General features: G+C 35.1%; 6 protein-coding genes across 8 annotated transcripts; 3 read left to right on the forward strand and 3 right to left on the reverse strand.

The window, feature by feature from the left end:
* The first annotated feature begins 89 nt into the window (after positions 1 to 89).
* Positions 90 to 3,530, forward strand: Vps4 (vacuolar protein sorting 4). Its single transcript, XM_014354310.2, has 7 exons — positions 90 to 588; positions 809 to 934; positions 1,017 to 1,128; positions 1,281 to 1,657; positions 1,732 to 1,999; positions 2,080 to 2,522; positions 2,812 to 3,530. Exons 2-7 carry the CDS (start codon positions 911 to 913, stop codon positions 2,911 to 2,913), a joined length of 1,326 nt encoding a protein of 441 aa, XP_014209796.1. The 5' UTR covers positions 90 to 588; positions 809 to 910; the 3' UTR covers positions 2,914 to 3,530.
* On the reverse strand, positions 3,375 to 5,754 carry Pdp (pyruvate dehydrogenase [acetyl-transferring]-phosphatase 1-like protein, mitochondrial). 2 transcript variants are annotated; one of them, XM_089598888.1, is made up of 5 exons: positions 5,254 to 5,754; positions 4,982 to 5,164; positions 4,434 to 4,907; positions 4,034 to 4,357; positions 3,375 to 3,956 (listed from the first exon to the last, which is right to left on the reverse strand). In XM_089598888.1, exons 2-5 carry the CDS (start codon positions 5,151 to 5,153, stop codon positions 3,598 to 3,600), a joined length of 1,329 nt encoding a protein of 442 aa, XP_089455014.1. In that variant the 5' UTR covers positions 5,154 to 5,164; positions 5,254 to 5,754; the 3' UTR covers positions 3,375 to 3,597. The 2 variants fall into 2 exon arrangements, with proteins under 2 accessions (XP_089455014.1, XP_014209795.2); XM_014354309.2 differs by having other exon boundaries at positions 3,376 to 3,956; positions 4,982 to 5,123.
* A 1,159-nt stretch (positions 5,755 to 6,913) lies between these two features.
* On the forward strand, positions 6,914 to 11,526 carry LOC106640273 (Kinesin-like protein at 67A). Of its 2 annotated transcripts, none has more exons than XM_014354247.2 (3): positions 6,914 to 7,230; positions 8,086 to 10,749; positions 10,824 to 11,526. In XM_014354247.2, exons 2-3 carry the CDS (start codon positions 8,129 to 8,131, stop codon positions 10,855 to 10,857), a joined length of 2,655 nt encoding a protein of 884 aa, XP_014209733.2. In that variant the 5' UTR covers positions 6,914 to 7,230; positions 8,086 to 8,128; the 3' UTR covers positions 10,858 to 11,526. The 2 variants fall into 2 exon arrangements, with proteins under 2 accessions (XP_014209733.2, XP_014209734.2); XM_014354248.2 differs by having other exon boundaries at positions 8,091 to 10,749.
* Positions 11,412 to 12,332, reverse strand: LOC149375605 (uncharacterized). The gene is made up of 4 exons (XM_089598817.1): positions 12,318 to 12,332; positions 11,952 to 12,223; positions 11,655 to 11,844; positions 11,412 to 11,576 (listed from the first exon to the last, which is right to left on the reverse strand). Exons 1-4 carry the CDS (start codon positions 12,330 to 12,332, stop codon positions 11,523 to 11,525), a joined length of 531 nt encoding a protein of 176 aa, XP_089454943.1. The 3' UTR covers positions 11,412 to 11,522.
* Positions 12,333 to 12,648: 316 nt separating this feature from the next.
* Positions 12,649 to 14,047, reverse strand: mRpS35 (mitochondrial ribosomal protein S35). Its single transcript, XM_014354155.2, has 3 exons — positions 13,800 to 14,047; positions 13,015 to 13,634; positions 12,649 to 12,927 (listed from the first exon to the last, which is right to left on the reverse strand). Exons 1-3 carry the CDS (start codon positions 13,927 to 13,929, stop codon positions 12,649 to 12,651), a joined length of 1,029 nt encoding a protein of 342 aa, XP_014209641.2. The 5' UTR covers positions 13,930 to 14,047.
* A 165-nt stretch (positions 14,048 to 14,212) lies between these two features.
* Positions 14,213 to 17,282, forward strand: parvin (beta-parvin). Its single transcript, XM_014354258.2, has 7 exons — positions 14,213 to 14,377; positions 14,525 to 14,792; positions 15,333 to 15,464; positions 15,655 to 15,918; positions 16,013 to 16,407; positions 16,482 to 16,725; positions 16,796 to 17,282. The coding sequence occupies exons 2-7, from the start codon at positions 14,540 to 14,542 to the stop codon at positions 16,870 to 16,872; spliced, it is 1,365 nt and encodes a 454-aa protein (XP_014209744.2). The 5' UTR covers positions 14,213 to 14,377; positions 14,525 to 14,539; the 3' UTR covers positions 16,873 to 17,282.
* The last annotated feature ends 239 nt before the right edge of the window (positions 17,283 to 17,521 follow it).

Genomic DNA, 17,521 nt, shown 5'->3' on the forward strand with positions numbered 1-17,521 from the left:
GGTCACGTGACTCTCGCGGTAAATATATAGTCACTTGGGGGAAAAATAACACAGGCCTTGTACGTGCAATTATATTTTTATTTCTTTTACCCGTTCAACGATTGTAATACGATAAAAGCCTTTCCATAACATATTTTTGAGGAGATGACAATACCTTAGCTTAGCTATTTTTTCCCAACTCAATTAGTCTTTTGAAAGGGCGAAAACGCACAACGAATCCCAATACACGAGAGTAGAGTAGAGAGGAGAGCAGAGGGCGTGATAAGCTTCTAAGTTGATTGAGTTGCTGAATAACTTGCAGCTGCGTTGTGAGCTCTATTCTGTTCTGATTAAGTATCTGAATTCTGAAATTTCTGAATAAGAAGAACGATTACACTACATATATATAGGAAAAAACTGCGAGAGGAGAGACTGCTCTATACTCCTCCTCTCGCGACCAAGTAGACAAGTGTATCTATCTCAAATCCCAACTTACTTTGACAGTTGTAGCGTTTCGTAATTATCATTATTATTCTTGTGATTCGTGATCAACAAATTAACGAAATCATGATTGCATCAACTACGACAGCAAGTTGAATTTTTTTGAAGGTAAGGTTACCATTTTCCAATAGTGAAAAAAGACTTTTACTCTGGCATGCAGGGACAGCAACACAAGTTACATTATTATTATTAATTGTCTGAAAACGAACACCTGTAATATATAGTTTAGTTGTTTATTTTCAACAATCGATGCAAATACCATTGCAAATTATTAGGTAAAAGCTATAGTGCCTCGTGTGAAAAGTTTTTAAGAAAATACATTACTTAGGTTATAGAGACACGAAGGGACAAGCAGAGTGTGACACATTTGTTTTTTTTAAATCTGTTGTACCCTATCTAAGAATAGTTGACAGTAATTTTGTTGAGCACCATGGCATCAGGTCCCATTTTGCAGGTAAATAAACCATTACTTGACATTTCTTTGATTTTCGAATCAGTTGGTATTCTATTTACGGTACATTCTTCACATCTTATAGAAAGCCATTGACATGGTGACAAAGGCCACCGAAGAGGACAGGAATAAAAATTACGAAGAAGCCCTAAGGCTTTACGAACATTCAGTTGAATACTTTCTTCATGCCATCAAATGTAAGTTTCTTGAATTATTTGACTGAAATCCACACTGATAATGAGAATATTATTGAAATGATTCAAGTCAGATTTAGTTCTCATTTAGTTTTCATTTTACAACTCTACTTCTGCAAATTTGTTTATCACAATAAAATTGTATTATTTTTCAGATGAAGCGCAAGGTGATAGAGCTAAAGAAAGCATACGAAGTAAATGTTGTCAGTATCTTGATAGAGCAGAAAAGTTGAAAACATACTTGAAGAAAGGTAAAAAGAAACCAGTAAAGGCTGGAGAAGAGAATTCAAAAAGTGAAGATAAAAAAAGTGACAGTGGAGACAGTGATACAGATAGTGACCCAGAGAAAAAGAAACTCCAAAGCAAACTTGAGGGAGCAATTATTATTGAAAAGCCAGATATCAAGTGGGATGATGTTGCAGGCTTAGACGGAGCCAAGGAAGCTTTGAAAGAAGCAGTTATACTTCCCCTTCGTTTTCCTCATTTGTTCACAGGTAAAAGGATCCCATGGAAAGGAATTTTATTGTTTGGTGTAAGTTTCCCTTACTGAAGATGTATTAAACATTTTTCATCATACCATTATTTAACTATCATTCTCTATTACAGCCTCCTGGAACAGGTAAATCGTATTTAGCAAAAGCTTTAGCTACTGAAGCAAACAATTCAACATTTTTTTCTGTGTCGTCCTCTGATTTGGTGAGTAAATGGCTGGGAGAATCAGAAAAATTAGTCAAGAATTTATTTGAATTGGCAAGACAACACAAACCTAGCATTATATTTATTGATGAAGTGGACTCTCTTTGCTCTTCGAGATCGGATAACGAGTCTGAATCTGCTAGAAGGATAAAAACTGAATTTCTTGTTCAAATGCAAGGTGTGATACAGTCTTATTTATGTAATTTACAGTTTCTGAGAGGTTGATCTCATGAAGTAATTCTCATCTATTGTGTACAGGTGTCGGAACGGATAATGATGGTATCCTTGTTTTGGGAGCAACAAATATTCCTTGGGTCTTAGATTCTGCGATCAGAAGACGATTTGAGAAACGAATTTATATTCCTTTGCCGGAAGCACCAGCAAGAACAATTATGTTCAAGCTTCATTTAGGAAGCACGTCTCATACTTTGTCAGAAGAGGACTTTAAGAAATTGGCGTCAGCTACCGATGGTTATTCAGGAGCAGACATTAGTATCATTGTAAGAGATGCTCTTATGCAGCCGGTAAGGCAAGTTCAAACAGCCACACACTTCAAGAGAGTTAGCGGGCCATCGCCCAAAGATCATTCAGTTATTGTTGATGATCTCCTTACACCATGTTCACCTGGTAACCCAGCAGCAGTTGAAATGAATTGGATGGATGTGCCAGGAGACAAGCTGTTTGAACCACCAGTTACTATGGTAAGTTGGTTTATATTCTCCTTTTTCTTAAAATCAACAGGTTTAATTAAGTTTGCTTACTAAGATCAGCACGCACAACGCACGATTAAAACATAATCTCTATACTAATAGATTACTGAGAATCGTTTTTTAACTATCTAGTCTGCATGGATTATTCACTTGCAATGCATTTCATTAAGAATTGCATTTTGTCGATTCTATTTTCTTAAACCTTCATTTAGTATTTTATCATATTCCATTAACTAATAACGAATCAACCGATACTCTATTGTCAAATTTATCATTGCAGAAAGATATGTTGAAATCTTTAAGTACCACCCGTCCAACTGTTAATGAAGAGGATATGAGTAAGCTTGAAAAATTCAAAGAAGATTTCGGTCAAGAAGGTTGATTTCTATACACAAGAGTGAACATGATGAAAAAAATCTAAGTAATTGAATTTGAACGCGCTTGCCTTACTCCTGTTTTTTAAACGTTTAGTGAGACAAACACGAGATTGTTTGAAAACATTTGCTTTTATTTTTAAATAACATCTCAATTAAGGTACTAGAATGACAAACTTGCGTGTAATAAGCTTTCAGCTCGCCACAAATGGCATCATCAGCAGAAATGATCTATATTTTGAGATAAAATGTCTAAAAACTATTAAATATTTTATTTTTATCTTTAATCTCGTAACGTATTACATCAATGAGTTGGTTCTGACATTTTCATTATCATTAAATGATGAAAACATTGAGTTTTTGTTTCAATAAAACAAGTTTATTTTTATTACTTTTTGTTTAATGCATAAAAAATGAAGGAAAATTGTATCTTGAGAAAGCTTTTTTTTACAATCAATTTTTTCTCTTAGATTATATTTACAAAACACTTTTTAAGACCACCTTGAAGTAGTTAGATTTAATATAATGTACATGTAATGTGTTGATATTAATCAGAGGACTTTTCTCTTATGTAAATTATTTTTATTGTTAATTAAATAAATAACAAATTCCATACCGTAAACAATTGAAACGGCTTTCAGAAACATTTCAAATAATATTTCTAATCAAGTACAGTAAAAAAGTAGCGACTATTACGGAGGACAATGCCTCAAAAATTCAGAGTCCAAATATACTACAGTTACTGTAATATCATCTCTGAACAATCGTACTACCTCACCTGGTAACGTCAACATTTTCGATATTTTCACGTGATCTATTCCATACTCGGTTCCTCCCAACGCATTTCTTATCAAATGGGTAGCTGCATTACTGTCCAGTGGCTTTTTTTTCAATCCCTCCTTTCTTTGTAAAAGCATTTCGTTGATTTCTGCAAGTGTAATATTTTTTCGAGGTAATCGTAAGGGACTTAGAGTTACTTTTCCACTCATATGTTCGCCTACAAGGCGTACAGCTTCCAATGGAGAAATTAAATCCCAAAGACCGTCAGACGCTAATAATATTACATGTTTATTAATTTTTTTTTGTGTATCATAAAAATTCATGAAGTTACAAATTATCGATATTTACCTATTATTAAAAATTTATCTTTAGGAGTCAGTCTGTGATATTTAACTTCTGGTATGGCAGTCAGGTACGGCGGAGTATAATAATTTGGAGGGATCGCGTTATGGCCGTACAGTGGTACTACTTTCTTTTGTAATAATTCAAGACTCCACTTGTATCGAAAATCACCCATAGATCGTAACGGCGCTAATTGACCTAATAATCGTTCCATCTTAATTGCCGTTGATTTTTCACTTTCCGGATGCTCAGAAAGAATTCTCTCGACTTCGGCGCGATTATCACTATTGTGCTCCACTGTCATCATTTTAGCAGACCATGCATCATTTTCTAAATAGTGTAACGTGAACAAAAGTTAAAAAAAAAACATTCTACCAGTTTAGATTGATTAAATATGATTCATTACCTGAAAGTACTCCAAGAACAGCTTGACAATCTCCTACATTAGCAACATGTAAATGAGGTCCATCAATATGTGCAACAACAGTAACTGCCCCTGACATTGCCACCGACAGAGTTCTGGCAACATTTTTTCCCTTTGCACTTAAAGCTTCTGAAGAAATATCATTATCTAGTCTAAGAAAAGCGTTTTCCAAGGTAGTTTCCATTTGGAATTCTCTTCCAGCATTGCTTTCTTCCAAATGTTTGAGAAAATCAATAAAACTTATATGATAAATTTGATTGATTTCATCAATGAGTTTTGCTTTGTCATTAAATGTCTCAAGTAATTGAGGGTTCTTTCCAGAGATCCATGACTCTAAAAATTTCTTTAGTATATTTGTAGGAAGTAAACATGCTGCAACGTAATTCAAAAGACGTTTTGATATTACTTGGGCACAAGCACTACCTCCATGGCCGTCGAAAACTCCAAATAAGAATCCTAAAATATAATGAAAATTAAGTCCAAGTAGAAGAAAAAAATGCATATTAATAAATAAACTATTGGTGAACAACCATTCGTCAGTAGACATCGTGCTTCTGATCTGGTATCCTCGATTGGATTGTTGGAAGCTAACTGATTGGAATCATAGCTTTTTACAGAGCTTGGACCAGCAAATTCTTTGGTAAACTCATTGGCTTGTAGTATGTCAGTCACCTGCAAATCTCGATAGAATTGACGTATCATGCGAGCAATACCTAATTAAGTAAAGAAGCACATGGCCATGCTAAAGTATGAATAATGAAAGTATCATGAACAGCTGCATGTGTCAAAAATGTGTACGAACCTCCTGGGGCGTGAGTCGGGGGACAGTAGCGTAGGGACGTGTTTCGTCGGCACCGTTGAACCAGGCATGCTTGACCTTGAACGGGGATAAATTCTTGGCTAGGTGCTTGAGAACTGATAGGCGCAAGATCATCCTATTTTCGGACGATCGAGTCGCTGCGGTATCAACAGTAGCACCTTTGACGTCGAGCTCGGAAATCTCTGCATTTGCAGGACTTTTATCGCGATTTAGAACCAGCAGCAATGGCAGCAGCATAAAAAATAGTGTAAGACAAGAGCGTGTCCACGAGGTTCGGCCAGGTTATTGCTTTATTGGTGTGGTTGTCGGCAGTCGGCTTTTGCACGACAGACAAATACACCAAACACCACCGCTACTACAGGTTACTTCAGAGAAACAAACAGCACCCCTCCACTCGCTGCTCAATCCGCAACGTGACGGTTGAGGGCTTTGGTCGGATGATGCATTTTCTCTGCCGTCCCTCACATCACCACCAATCCAATCACCACCCTCACCACGTCTCTTACCCTCTTTTCGCATCTTACCACTATTTTAAGATGTATAAGGTACTTATAACTATAACTCTGCAAGAGGCAGAGAAGAGAGCGGGGAATTGTTTTTTTTTTTTTTTTGTTGTGCTAACATCTATTCGGTGCGCTTAATATAAATTACACGCGCAATTTAATTTATAAACAATGCCAGCTGCAAACACTGAAGTCAATTATTTTATTATTATTATTATTATTATTATAACAATAATTATTATTATTATTATTATCATGCAGGTAGTGAGCTTCCATTGTGAATTCTAAGTATTTTTCACCGTAATTTAATATTGGGGTCAGTTTATTTTTGAAACGAAAACATCATTAAACTATATTTATGTACATATATAATTTTAACATTGTTTAATGCTGTCTTGCAAATTGTACATACATATGCGTCTCTGAAAGGAAATTGGTTAGGTGATTGTATGATTTTAAGTTGTGCATCTTAAAATGAAATAGATTGTTACTTTCTTTAATTACTTAATTCGCATGCTTGACATGTAATTACATTAAATTTAAAATAATCATACATCCTTTCACTCAAAAATTGCGACACAAAAAATGAAGTAATTTTTAGAGTCACTACACTGGTGCATAGTGCGTATATCTACTCCGGCTCTCCAAGGCTATCACCGGAGTACCGGACCTTTGTGATCGCCGCGCATCCATGGCAAACGCTATACTTATTTTTTCTATATTATATAGGTACCGAGAGGGCAACAATCGTCAAAAGGTCACGCAAAACGCCGTTTTTTGCCAAAAATTTTTTGCCAGTATGTCGTTTCAGCATTTTTTCTTTTATTTGAACTTTCCCGCGCATTGCAACCAGCTAATGCGCATGATCGTTGTCGCCATCGTCGTGATTTTTACCAATTTTCTATTTTCCATCTCAATTGTGTCAACGCGTTCGTATATTATAATTATGCGCAAATAGTAGTCTAACATTGCAGATATACTAACCCAATTATTTGGAGTGAAATTTTGATAAGTACTTGTAAAATATACATTTTTTTTAAACACCAATGGCAATAAAAATAAAAAAAAAGAAGATCGACGCAAGCGCCCCTTGCGTTCGTTTCTTCAAACAATGCGTTTGAATTTCATGTTTTGAAAAGACGGTACCGTCACCGTGGCGGGGCAGCGGTGCACACGCGTGTATCAACGGTCAACCGACTCTTCCTACTTATTTTCCGATCTTAGACGGCTGCACGCTCAACCTGTGCGTGTTACAAGTGCTATTGTTATACCTGCTTAGCTCTCCATACATGAATGCGTGACGCATCAATCCCTTTTACCTACTCCGAAAGTGTTTTCAAAAAACGGGAGGAAAACTGCAGTCGTTTCTCAGACGAAGCTTCCGTCGTCGTCGTCGCGCGGGAGCTGGTCACGTCGCCATTCCCCGACGATCCCGAGGAAGGTACTGACGACGCCGGTGAGTTTATTTTCTTTTTTTTCACCGTTACTAATGGCTTGTTTTACCTTACATCCTCTCGCATGTGCTGTCAGTTCATGTATATCTTGTATACCTGTAGCCTAGTAAGTACTGCCTGCAATGTGACCCTTTTCCCGTCATGGATGCATCCTAGTCCTAGTGGAGGCGCACTTTCGTTGCACGGGGCCCGGGGCCCAAGAGACCCGAGAGATAAAAAAATGCCTTTTCAAGTAATTAACCCTTTTGCTCCTTTCTAGTATACATCATGGTGTGTTCAAGTATTATATGGTGGAGACTGTATTTGTAGTCCGTTGGCCCATCGCAATTCGTTAAATTGGTCAGTACAGTACCTGATGAAATACAGTCGAGTCATGGTACTGTAGTTATTGGCTTTAGGCACTATTTATTGTGCCATATAACGTGTTTCAACACGTTAGCGTTGGCTGCTTGTAAAGTTTTGTCTTTTTTTTTCTCTGCAACATAATACCACCTCGTAGACATACTAATTTTCACCTATCATCTTATTTTTTATCTAAAAAATATATAAAAGTAATTGCAACGTTTTGTAACAAGATTTAGACTATAACAAAAACCTTAATATTTCAACTGTAACAGCAGGAAGATTTGAATCATTACAATAATGTCCATATTTTTGTTACATTTTTAATAATTAATAACCACGTAGCACCCACGACATTTTTAAAATAATACCTAACAAAATGAATATTGAAAAAAATTAATCATGGTTCAGTTATCATCCAAACGATGCCTTTCTATCTATCACCATTACCTATGTACCACACTATTTAAAAAAAAAAACATTTATATTACTATATTGATTATTTTATTTTCAAGGCTAGCCTGATGACACAGTGACCAAGATTTAATCACAGGAAAAATGGTGTTCAACAGAAAAGATTTGAACAAGGCATTTTCGCCAAACAAAGTCAAAACATTCAGCAGGCGGCGGTCCACTGGAAAAACTGGATTAAAACCAAGCGCCAGTGTGAGCACAGCTATGATGGGCAAAGATTCTGCACAAACGAGTATTAAAGTAATAGTGAGAGTGAGACCCCACAATGAAAAGGAGCAACAAGATAATTTCAAAACTGTTGTAAAAATTATTGATGAGAGAATGCTCATATTTGATCCAAAGGAAGAAGAAAATCCTTTCTTTTATAGAGGAGTTGCACAGAAAGGTCGGGATTTATTGAAGAAACAAAATAAAGAGTTACAGTTTGTTTTTGATAAGGTTTTCGACATGTCCAGCTCAAATACTGATGTTTATGAAGGTAGTACAAAACCTTTGATTATCAACTTACTGGATGGTTACAACTGCTCTGTGTTTGCCTATGGCGCTACAGGAGCAGGTAAAACTCATACAATGCTTGGTAAGGAAGGTGATCCAGGAATTACTTACCGCACCATGGCTGAACTGTTTGCACAAATTGAATTGCAAAAAGATTCCAAAGACTTTAATTTTGGAGTTTCGTACTTGGAAATTTATAATGAAAATGTCCAGGATCTTATTCACAAGGTTGGACCGTTGCACTTGAGAGAAGACAGTAGAGCTGGTGTTGTTGTTGCCGGTCTGAAAATCGTTTCTATCCACAGTGCTGATGAATTGTTAGCTCTCTTGGCAAAAGGAAATAAAAACAGAACTCAGCATGCAACGGACGCTAATCAAGAGAGCAGCAGAAGTCATGCGGTTTTTCAAGTTTATATTAATATCACCAACAAAATAGATGGACAAGTAAAACATGTCAAATTATCAATGATAGATTTGGCTGGATCTGAAAGAGCTTCAGCTACCGGGTGTACTGGTCCAAGATTTAAGGAAGGAGCAAACATAAACAAGTCTTTGTTAGCTTTAGGAAATTGTATTAACAATTTAGCTGATGGGATTAAGCATATTCCTTATCGTGACTCAAAATTAACGAGGCTTCTAAAGGATTCGCTTGGTGGAAACTGTCAAACAGTTATGATAGCAAATATCAGTCCATCTAGTGCAAGTTTTGAAGATACTTACAACACCCTAAGGTACGCTAACAGAGCCAAGAAGATCAAGACCAATGTTAAGAAAAATATTGTTTCTTGCCAAATGCATGTTTCTAGCTACATTAAAATGGTTGAAGAGCAAAAGAAAGAACTAGAGGTTCTTAAGCAAAAATTGCTAAAATACGAGGCTGGAGCAGTACCCGTGGCACCTCAGAATTCTGTAAATAATGAAGAGAAAACTAAAGAAATTCTTGAATTTGCCAACAAACTCGTTGAACTGTACAATAGGAAAAAAGTTCTCAACGAAAAAATACTCTCCTTGGAAAGTTCTGACAAAATTTTGTACTGCAGGATTCTCTACAAAAAGGCAGCTGATGATAGACTGCGTAATTTGACAACTGCCGTGGATGTTTGTAATGAAGATGAAAAAAATGCCAGTGGTAAGTCACGAGTGAACAAGTCACTGCAACATTTCAAACGTCAAAGAGAAACTATTAGAGTACAAATGCAATCTGCTTGGGATGATCTCTGTAAAGTAGAAGAGAGTTTGACAGAACTTAATATAAATATCAAGACTAAAAATCTTTATGACAAACTTGAAGATAAGATTACTTGTTTAATTGCTGAAATTGAGACAGTAAGAATGCAACAACAGTTTGAACATGTCAAAAAAATTAGTAGTCTTCAGCAATGTGAAATGCAATCGGTATCCACCATGGTTAAAATGATGAGCTCAACTTTGCAACATTATTATAACATGATGAGAGGTGGCGGTACAATTACAGACAAGTTGAAACAAGAGTTCAAACAGCTGGTAAAATCACTAGAAGGGATAAGAAACATCAAATGGTCCGATAATGGACTGAATAAGCAAGAAGAAGATTTTTACAGTACAACGTGTCTAAGTGTCGAAGGCCTTGAAAATCCCAACAGTAAAAATATAACTGAATTATTAGAGTTCCATACAGATGATGAGGAGCCACCAACACCAGTACAAGCTCAGACGGAACAAGATGCAATATGCGACGGTAGGCCACCTGAAATTGAGTCTTCATCAAATAATGAAATACTCAATACAACTGTAACGATTAAATCAGATATAGATCCAGTTACTGAGAGTGAGAGTGAAAGTTCTACTGAAACATCTAAATTGAACAGTACTTTTTGTGTGTCAGACATTAAAGGTAAAAAAAGAGTACTATCTGACAGTAAAAATCAAGTACATTCTAGGTCACCAGCTAAGGTAAAAAAAATTTCACCCAAAAATAATAAAGAAACGAACGTAGTCGTGGTGAATGGTAAAGAAAATGGCAAAGAGTTTCCCAAGCCTACAATGACAGCCAAAAGTATAGCTATCTTGAAAAAATTGAAAGCAGATACGATGAAACCTGCAGTTAATTCAGGAGTCAATGGAGAATCGGCAGATACTCCACTAAAGGCTGTCAGAGGAAAAGAAAGAAGGGGTATTACGTCAACACACCCATACCACAAGCCCAATATTCAGAAACAGCCAATCAACAAGTAAGTTTTTATTATCCTATTGATAAATAAAATATTTAAAATAAGTGTCTAATACATTTATAAATAATTTTCAGATCAACCTTACCGTCAACTCGGGTGCCATGGTAAAAGAAATTTAGCAGTTCATTTCGAGCTAATGTGTGGAAGCATACAGAGTAAGATGTGTAAATATTTTAAACGTTTTTGAATACAGAGTAAAAACGGACAAATATATCTATTATTTGCAAAACGTAACTTCTAAATTTTGAGAAAGTTGGATTTATTTGAACGAAGATTTTTATTTGCTATATTTTTACTTGCTTATGTATATTTTTTTAGAACCGACAAATCATTAGAAAATTATCATAGCCGTCATAACGCTACATAACACTGCTAACTTAATAAAAAAGCATTTTAATTTTTTTAACAAAATCTTTTCGTTAAATAAATAAATAAATAAATAAAAAATAATTTATTTAAATGGTCTTATTAACATGAATTTTCCTGGATTATACTGTTGACTGGTTATCTTATAAAAATACATTTTAAAATAAAGTGATAAGCTATTTGTATTTTAGCCATCTTGACTGAAATCTACGTTAGTTTTAATGGTAAATTACATATTTTGTTATCAAGCAGATTAATTTATACTTGATACCTTTTTGCGTGCAAGATGTGAGAAGTTGTCGTAATACTAGATATTATGTAATGATAAGGAAAAAAACAATAAATACTTGTACAAAAGTCCTATTTTACGTTTCATCATGTGCAAATTTTCAATAAAAATTTCACAATTAAGATTTTTCACTTTCCCTTTCACTATTTAACACGTGATTGCCGAAGCTAGCCTGAAATACGAAAAAATTGAATCATTTAATAAAAAAATTAGTAAAAATTTATAGTTGCAAAATAAAAAAAATACATACGTATTCCTCCAAAGCATGCAACACTCGTTTTTCTATCTCGGTGTAACCCTCGTCATATTCCGAATTTGAATGTCTGCTACTGATGATTGTAGGTATTATGGATCTCGTACGGTCAAACAGTGCAGCAAACGATTGTAGAAGAAAAGCAAGAAAAGCTAAGCATGCTAGTACACTTATTGGATCAAAGGTCCTGTAATACAGACAAAAAAACGTGATTTAAAATAAACAATTTTTGTAATTAATTTTGGTTTTTAAAAATCTCGTATTTTGATATTAGTGGCTCATATTAAGACTTACGGTATATAAGGAGGTGCAGGCACTCCGTAGTAACTTCGGGGATCATCCGATCTATCGACTAAAGAACTAACTGATTGCTTTGCCCCTAAATCTTGATTCGCTTTCGAATTTACGTCGATTTCGTGTTTATTCGTACAATGTCTAGCAATCAAACCCAGTTGATCAGGCGAATCCGTTGCTTTACCTTCCAACGAAAAGTCGTGCGTTTTCAATTCTTTACTAATGCCGTTGTTTGATAATATTAGAAATATCAGCGTCGTCAGTGTCTTCACCTAAATGTTAAGTACTTTTTGAAAAATGTCACTGCGTTTTTAAAGCGCTTATTTTGATTTTTAAAAAACAATAGAAATATTGGTTTTTCCATACCAAAAGACCATGCATCGTGCCTCATGTTTAATTTAATACTGAAGGAAAGGCACCTAACGTTTCACTTTATACAAAGTGATTCGCGTGCATGCAGATAATTTTCAAGACGCTCTATTTATTTTTCATGGTTCCTTGATTTCGATAATCTTTCCATTTTAAGAGAGGACATGACTAATTTTTTATATAGAAGTTTACCTGTGGTGAGAGCAATTTAAAAACTTTTTTTTCCCTAAAGTATCTGCATAAATATTATGCACAGTAAACTGGTTTCTTTGAGGTTTTTATATAACACAATAATAAACAGTTTTTAAAAGACTAACAAATGTATTTTTTATTTATCTTCGGTATCTTTTGTCTCTGGCTTGAGAAACAATAATTTCTTTACAGCTTCTTTGTATTTGTTAACAGCATATTCGTCTTCGCCATTATTTATTAAATCAGTAACAGCAATTTTGTACTCCGTGGCATGTGGTATTTGCTCATAATCATAATCTTGCGGTACTTCCGGCCAAGTGTATACTGTTACAAGGTTTTTCCTACTTTGTTCTTTATCCCAGTCATAATATTCCATATCAGCCAAAGTTTTCTCATCTTCCCAATCCTCCTTTCTCTGTAAAAAAAAGTGAAGTTCCACTTATTGCATTTTGTTTAAATAAATTTTAATGTATTTAATAATTAATTTTAGTATGTATCATACCCAAGATTCATGATATAGTGCAGTTAAGAGATATTCAGCATAGTCATAATTTTGTTTTCTCAATGGACAGCGCTCTGCCACAAGAGTTATTAGGTCTGTTTCTGGATCGTATCTATGCTGTAGCAACCTTAATATTTTGTCTTTGGCGTGAGAATCAAGCTCCAAGCTTGACAATTTTATTCTAAAACTAACGATCCTTGCCAATGGGTCTCGGATGGATGGTCCTGAGTATAAGTAGTCAGAAGTAATGACTTCTAAGGGAAAGTGTTTGGTACATTTTTCATCAGTTTCTAACTCTTGAGGCCACTCTGTGCAAAATTGCTTTAAAGCTTCACACTGCCTTTTAATAGCCGGAGGTGTTAAGTGCAGAAAGTTTGGTATTTTCATCAATTCTGCATTAGCATATTTCCCGGGCGGGCCCTGACCTGGCATCGGATATCCTTGCCTCACAGGAAGAGGGACTACAGCCGGATGAAACGACCTCTGGCCTGGCCACACAGAGGACCAATCTTGATCTACTGGCATTTGTTTTTCTCTTGGGGGTAAACATTCATACTTTTTAATGGTTCTTAACTCCCTCTGCGCTTTTTTAGGAACCAGATTCAATATCCTGTATCCATCTGAAATTTTGTACGTAATACAATTACTATGAAAAGTTCAACAATAGCACTAATAATTGAAGGCAGAATCAAATGAAATAATTGAAGCACAAAGTTGAGCAGATATTTAAATGAGTCTTACTCTCTCAACAAAGTGTTGATCCAAAGTAATTAAGTATAAATTACCTTTATCGTATGTATCCCATGACGTGTTTGGTTTTTTTGCCTTTGTAATCGTACGTACAATCGTAATGTGGTTTGCTATTGGTTTGAAGGAATAAACTGTTTTCTCACAAACTCGTGCAACGATCGACATTTTGCTTACTAATTAGTTTACTATAAAATATTTTTAAAAAGTTGAAAAACAATATAACCTTAACAAAATGCAAACTTTAGAAGCTTTATTTGCGACATTTCAAAACACTTGTCGCCATGTCGCCCCGGACTGCGCAGCAGACAGCAGTACTGTGCGGGGTGTGCTTAAAGAAATTCCGAATTCATCGTTCCACTTGTCCAGTTCTTATCAAATCGGGGGCGGGGCATATAACTTGATAGTACTAACAAATTCCCGAGAGTTGAGTTGACATTGGTAATCAGTAAATCAGTTATGCTCCGATTCTTGTCGAGTTAACGTCGTTACTGAATCATTTTGCTATTTAAAAATACGTTAATGTAAATTTTGCAACAATCAAAAAGTCTTGTTATCCATCGTAAAAGTGTATACTCAAGTTTTTAATTATAATTATGCGTAAAGTGTAAACAAGGTGAAAAAAAATAAGATCTGCACGATATTATTTGTAATAATTATAGCTGAGTGCCTTAAATACTTGTGTATTTTCAATTGAAATATGTTGCACTGTCTCAGATTTATACCTATAAACTTAATTTAATTTATTTTTTTTACTTTTCAGCAACTTTAAATAAAAATGGAAAGCGAAGTCAGAAGAAAGATGGACATTTATAGTGATGATGATAATGATGGTGCTCATGACGATGACAATAGTTCTAAGGTTAATGATGATGACAACGACGATGATGATGAGTTCACGCGCCCACAGATAGTCGATGTTGTAACGAAGAAGAAACACAAGAACCAAGATAACGATTTGTTAAAAGATAACAGGCCTAAGACTACTGATAAGAATAGCCCGTCATTTCGTTCGGTTGGTTTGATTGTAGGTATGTGTATTTGAATATTATCGGTTTTTTTTATCTCAGAATGCACACAAATTTTAGGAACAAAAATCCGTTTTTTAAATTAAAATATCTATGTGGGAGAAATTTATCGTCTTTCATTAATTATTCTATAGTGATTGCAACAATTACAGTACAGTGTTTTATTTTTCATTGAATAAACAATTGTATCATTTATAACATTGAAGGGCGAATTATAATTCAAAATTTAAAAGCCGACTGGGTAAATTTGGTTCCGTTTTGATGTTTCGAAATTAAAAAAAATGATCAAGTCTGGAAGATTTGCCGTTTGCCGATCTCTGCTGACACTGCTGACTCTGCTCTGTATACCCACTCACTATTGATTATGTGTGGGTGTGTATACCTGTGGAAAGTGTATATGGTGCAGACACTACAGACTAGTGCAGAAGAGCAGAGAGGAGCACAGTCTTTCGAGATTTATTCTTGAATGATGACGTCTTAGGCTGTGTATAACAAGCACAACACTTGTCTATCTACATCAGTGTTGTCTTACCTTTCCCATAGGTCTGGCAGCCATGGCGTCTCCACGACCAAAATCTCCTCGTCCAGCTCCAATTTCAGCCAAAAAAGAGGACAAAGAAGAAAGCTTTTGGGATAAAATTGGCACTCTTGGTCGTAAGAAGCGCATAAAAGAAGGTAAATGATTTGATTGTTTTGAAATCAATCAATCTTTGTTGATACAATTGACAGCCATTCTTTAATGTGGGTGGCCATGCCCACATTAGCCATATAAGGTCTCCCTTCTTGACTCGTCTTACTCATTTCATAATTAACGTTTTTTGATATTTAAATAGAGTAATTTTCATTCTTTAATTTATTTTTCAAGTTCAAGAAGTACAAGAAGAGGGTAAATATGCTATTGAATCACCTGGATTTGCTACTACTTTAGACTTTTCGCCAGAAGATTATAATTTAGATGAAAATGAAGAAAGATCCATGATAATCCCAAAAAGTTTAGAAGAACCTAAGGTACAAGAATTAATCAGTGTGTTGATTGAGTGGATTAATGATGAATTAGCCCACCAAAGAATTATTGTCAAAGATATCACAGAAGATTTGTATGACGGTCAAGTACTCCAAAAATTGCTTGGTAAGTGGGGAATGTTTTAACAATAAATAAAATTTACTGAGCATCTTCATATTTCTGAAAACCAATAGTATTATAAGAAAAAATGTCATTATAGAAAAGCTGACTGGTAAAAAATTAGATGTCCCCGAAGTTACTCAATCAGAAGAAGGTCAGAGGCAAAAGTTAGCAGTTGTTCTAAATACAGCTAACAGAGTCTTGGGATGTTACCCTCCTTACAAATGGAGTATCGAATCAATACATTCTAGGAATATTGTTGCAATCTTACATCTTTTGGTCAGTTTGGCTCGTTTATTCCGAGCTCCCGTGAGATTACCAGAATTGGTTTCTGTCCAAATTGTAGTGGTAACAAAAAAAGACGGGGTATTGGCTCATAGAATTGTTAAAGAAGAAATCACATCGACATACGATGATTTAGGAATGAGATGTGAAAGAGACGCCTTTGATGCATTATTTGATTATGCTCCAGAAAAACTGGCAGTCGTTAAGAAGGTAATTGACGACGATATTTCTGAAAAAATTTGTTTTGCGTAAAATAAGTGAAATTTCATTTATTCAAATTTCAGTCTTTGGTAACGTTTGTTAATAAACATCTGAGTAAAGTGCACTTGGAGGTGACAGATCTTGAAAACCAATTTTATGACGGAGTTTTTCTTATTTTATTGCTTGGTCTGCTGGAAGGATTCTTCGTTTCCTTGGGCAGTTTTTACCTCACTCCAAAAACTCACGAGCACAAAGTGCACAACGTAGCTTTTGCATTTGAGCTTATGCAAGATGTTGGCTTACCCAAACCAAAGGCTCGACCGGAAGGTAAATAATTATTTAACGTAACACGTCTTAATGCTTGACAAAATAACTTATAAGCTTTATTTATTTGTAGATATTGTGAACTTGGATTTGAAGTCTACCTTGCGGGTACTGTATAACTTGTTCTCGAAATACAAGGGAATAAACTAACGTCGTGAAAATAATCTTTTTCACTCATGGAGTATTATTTTTTAATATAATATATATTGATAGTCTAGGTCGATTAAAATCGTATTTCTCTAAAATTTGATAAAAATAATAGATCTGATGAATACTGTCAAACAAATCGAATTTTAACGCCAGACTTGCGTAGATATTTGTATACACGTCACTAACCAAAGACTGCCATTTTAACATTAAAAAAAAAAGTAATAATTTATTTAATAAACTAAAAAAAAAATACGCACTAAAGTGCCTTGATGTAAATTACGAAAATTATATATAACGTACTCATCACATTTATATTGTTAAATATCGTACTCCTTGTAACGAACGGTTTGTTAATATTATATAACGTATAACATATACGTGCAAATTAAAGAAAAATAAATAAAAACATACTTCAGAAACTTATGTCGGTTTTTTTTTCTCATTAAAACCTGAACGCTCTTTATACAGCTGTGTTGTTACAAAGTAGATTCTTCATGAAAGTTCGAAGCGCCCGGCCACGCGAGTAGCCACTTATAAATGATTCGCCGCAATTGTCGGGCAGTATAAGCACCGCCCGATTTCCTCGCATTACGCTACTTTGCGGCACATACCCCGCGACGGAGAGAAATAAAAATGAACCTAGAATCGT

This window comes from Copidosoma floridanum, unplaced genomic scaffold (genome assembly GCF_036245765.1).
Source record: "Copidosoma floridanum isolate Cflo_tuat_1 unplaced genomic scaffold, Cflo_Japanese_pri ptg000006l, whole genome shotgun sequence".
Taxonomy (NCBI): domain Eukaryota; kingdom Metazoa; phylum Arthropoda; class Insecta; order Hymenoptera; family Encyrtidae; genus Copidosoma; species Copidosoma floridanum.

Coding starts and splice junctions, on each gene's coding strand:
- LOC149375605 (XM_089598817.1), bottom strand. Junction 11,845..11,951: donor CCTGCACCTCCTTATATACC/GTAAGTCTTAAT, acceptor TCTGTATTACAG/GACCTTTGATCCAATAAGTG. Junction 11,577..11,654: donor TGCATGCTTTGGAGGAATAC/GTATGTATTTTT, acceptor TTCGTATTTCAG/GCTAGCTTCGGCAATCACGT.
- Pdp (XM_014354309.2), bottom strand. CDS start 5,508: ATGCTGCTGCCATTGCTGCTGGTTCTAAATCGCGATAAAAGTCCTGCA. Junction 4,908..4,981: donor ACGATGTCTACTGACGAATG/GTTGTTCACCAA, acceptor ATTATATTTTAG/GATTCTTATTTGGAGTTTTC. Junction 4,358..4,433: donor TGTTCTTGGAGTACTTTCAG/GTAATGAATCAT, acceptor TACACTATTTAG/AAAATGATGCATGGTCTGCT.
- Vps4 (XM_014354310.2), top strand. CDS start 911: ATGGCATCAGGTCCCATTTTGCAG. Junction 935..1,016: donor CATCAGGTCCCATTTTGCAG/GTAAATAAACCA, acceptor CACATCTTATAG/AAAGCCATTGACATGGTGAC. Junction 1,658..1,731: donor AAGGAATTTTATTGTTTGGT/GTAAGTTTCCCT, acceptor TCTCTATTACAG/CCTCCTGGAACAGGTAAATC.
- LOC106640273 (XM_014354247.2), top strand. CDS start 8,129: ATGGTGTTCAACAGAAAAGATTTGAACAAGGCATTTTCGCCAAACAAA. Junction 10,750..10,823: donor CAGAAACAGCCAATCAACAA/GTAAGTTTTTAT, acceptor AATAATTTTCAG/ATCAACCTTACCGTCAACTC.
- mRpS35 (XM_014354155.2), bottom strand. CDS start 13,929: ATGTCGATCGTTGCACGAGTTTGTGAGAAAACAGTTTATTCCTTCAAA. Junction 13,635..13,799: donor ATGGGATACATACGATAAAG/GTAATTTATACT, acceptor ACAAAATTTCAG/ATGGATACAGGATATTGAAT. Junction 12,928..13,014: donor CACTATATCATGAATCTTGG/GTATGATACATA, acceptor TTTTTTTTACAG/AGAAAGGAGGATTGGGAAGA.
- parvin (XM_014354258.2), top strand. CDS start 14,540: ATGGAAAGCGAAGTCAGAAGAAAGATGGACATTTATAGTGATGATGAT. Junction 16,408..16,481: donor AACTGGCAGTCGTTAAGAAG/GTAATTGACGAC, acceptor TTCAAATTTCAG/TCTTTGGTAACGTTTGTTAA. Junction 16,726..16,795: donor ACCAAAGGCTCGACCGGAAG/GTAAATAATTAT, acceptor ATTTATTTGTAG/ATATTGTGAACTTGGATTTG.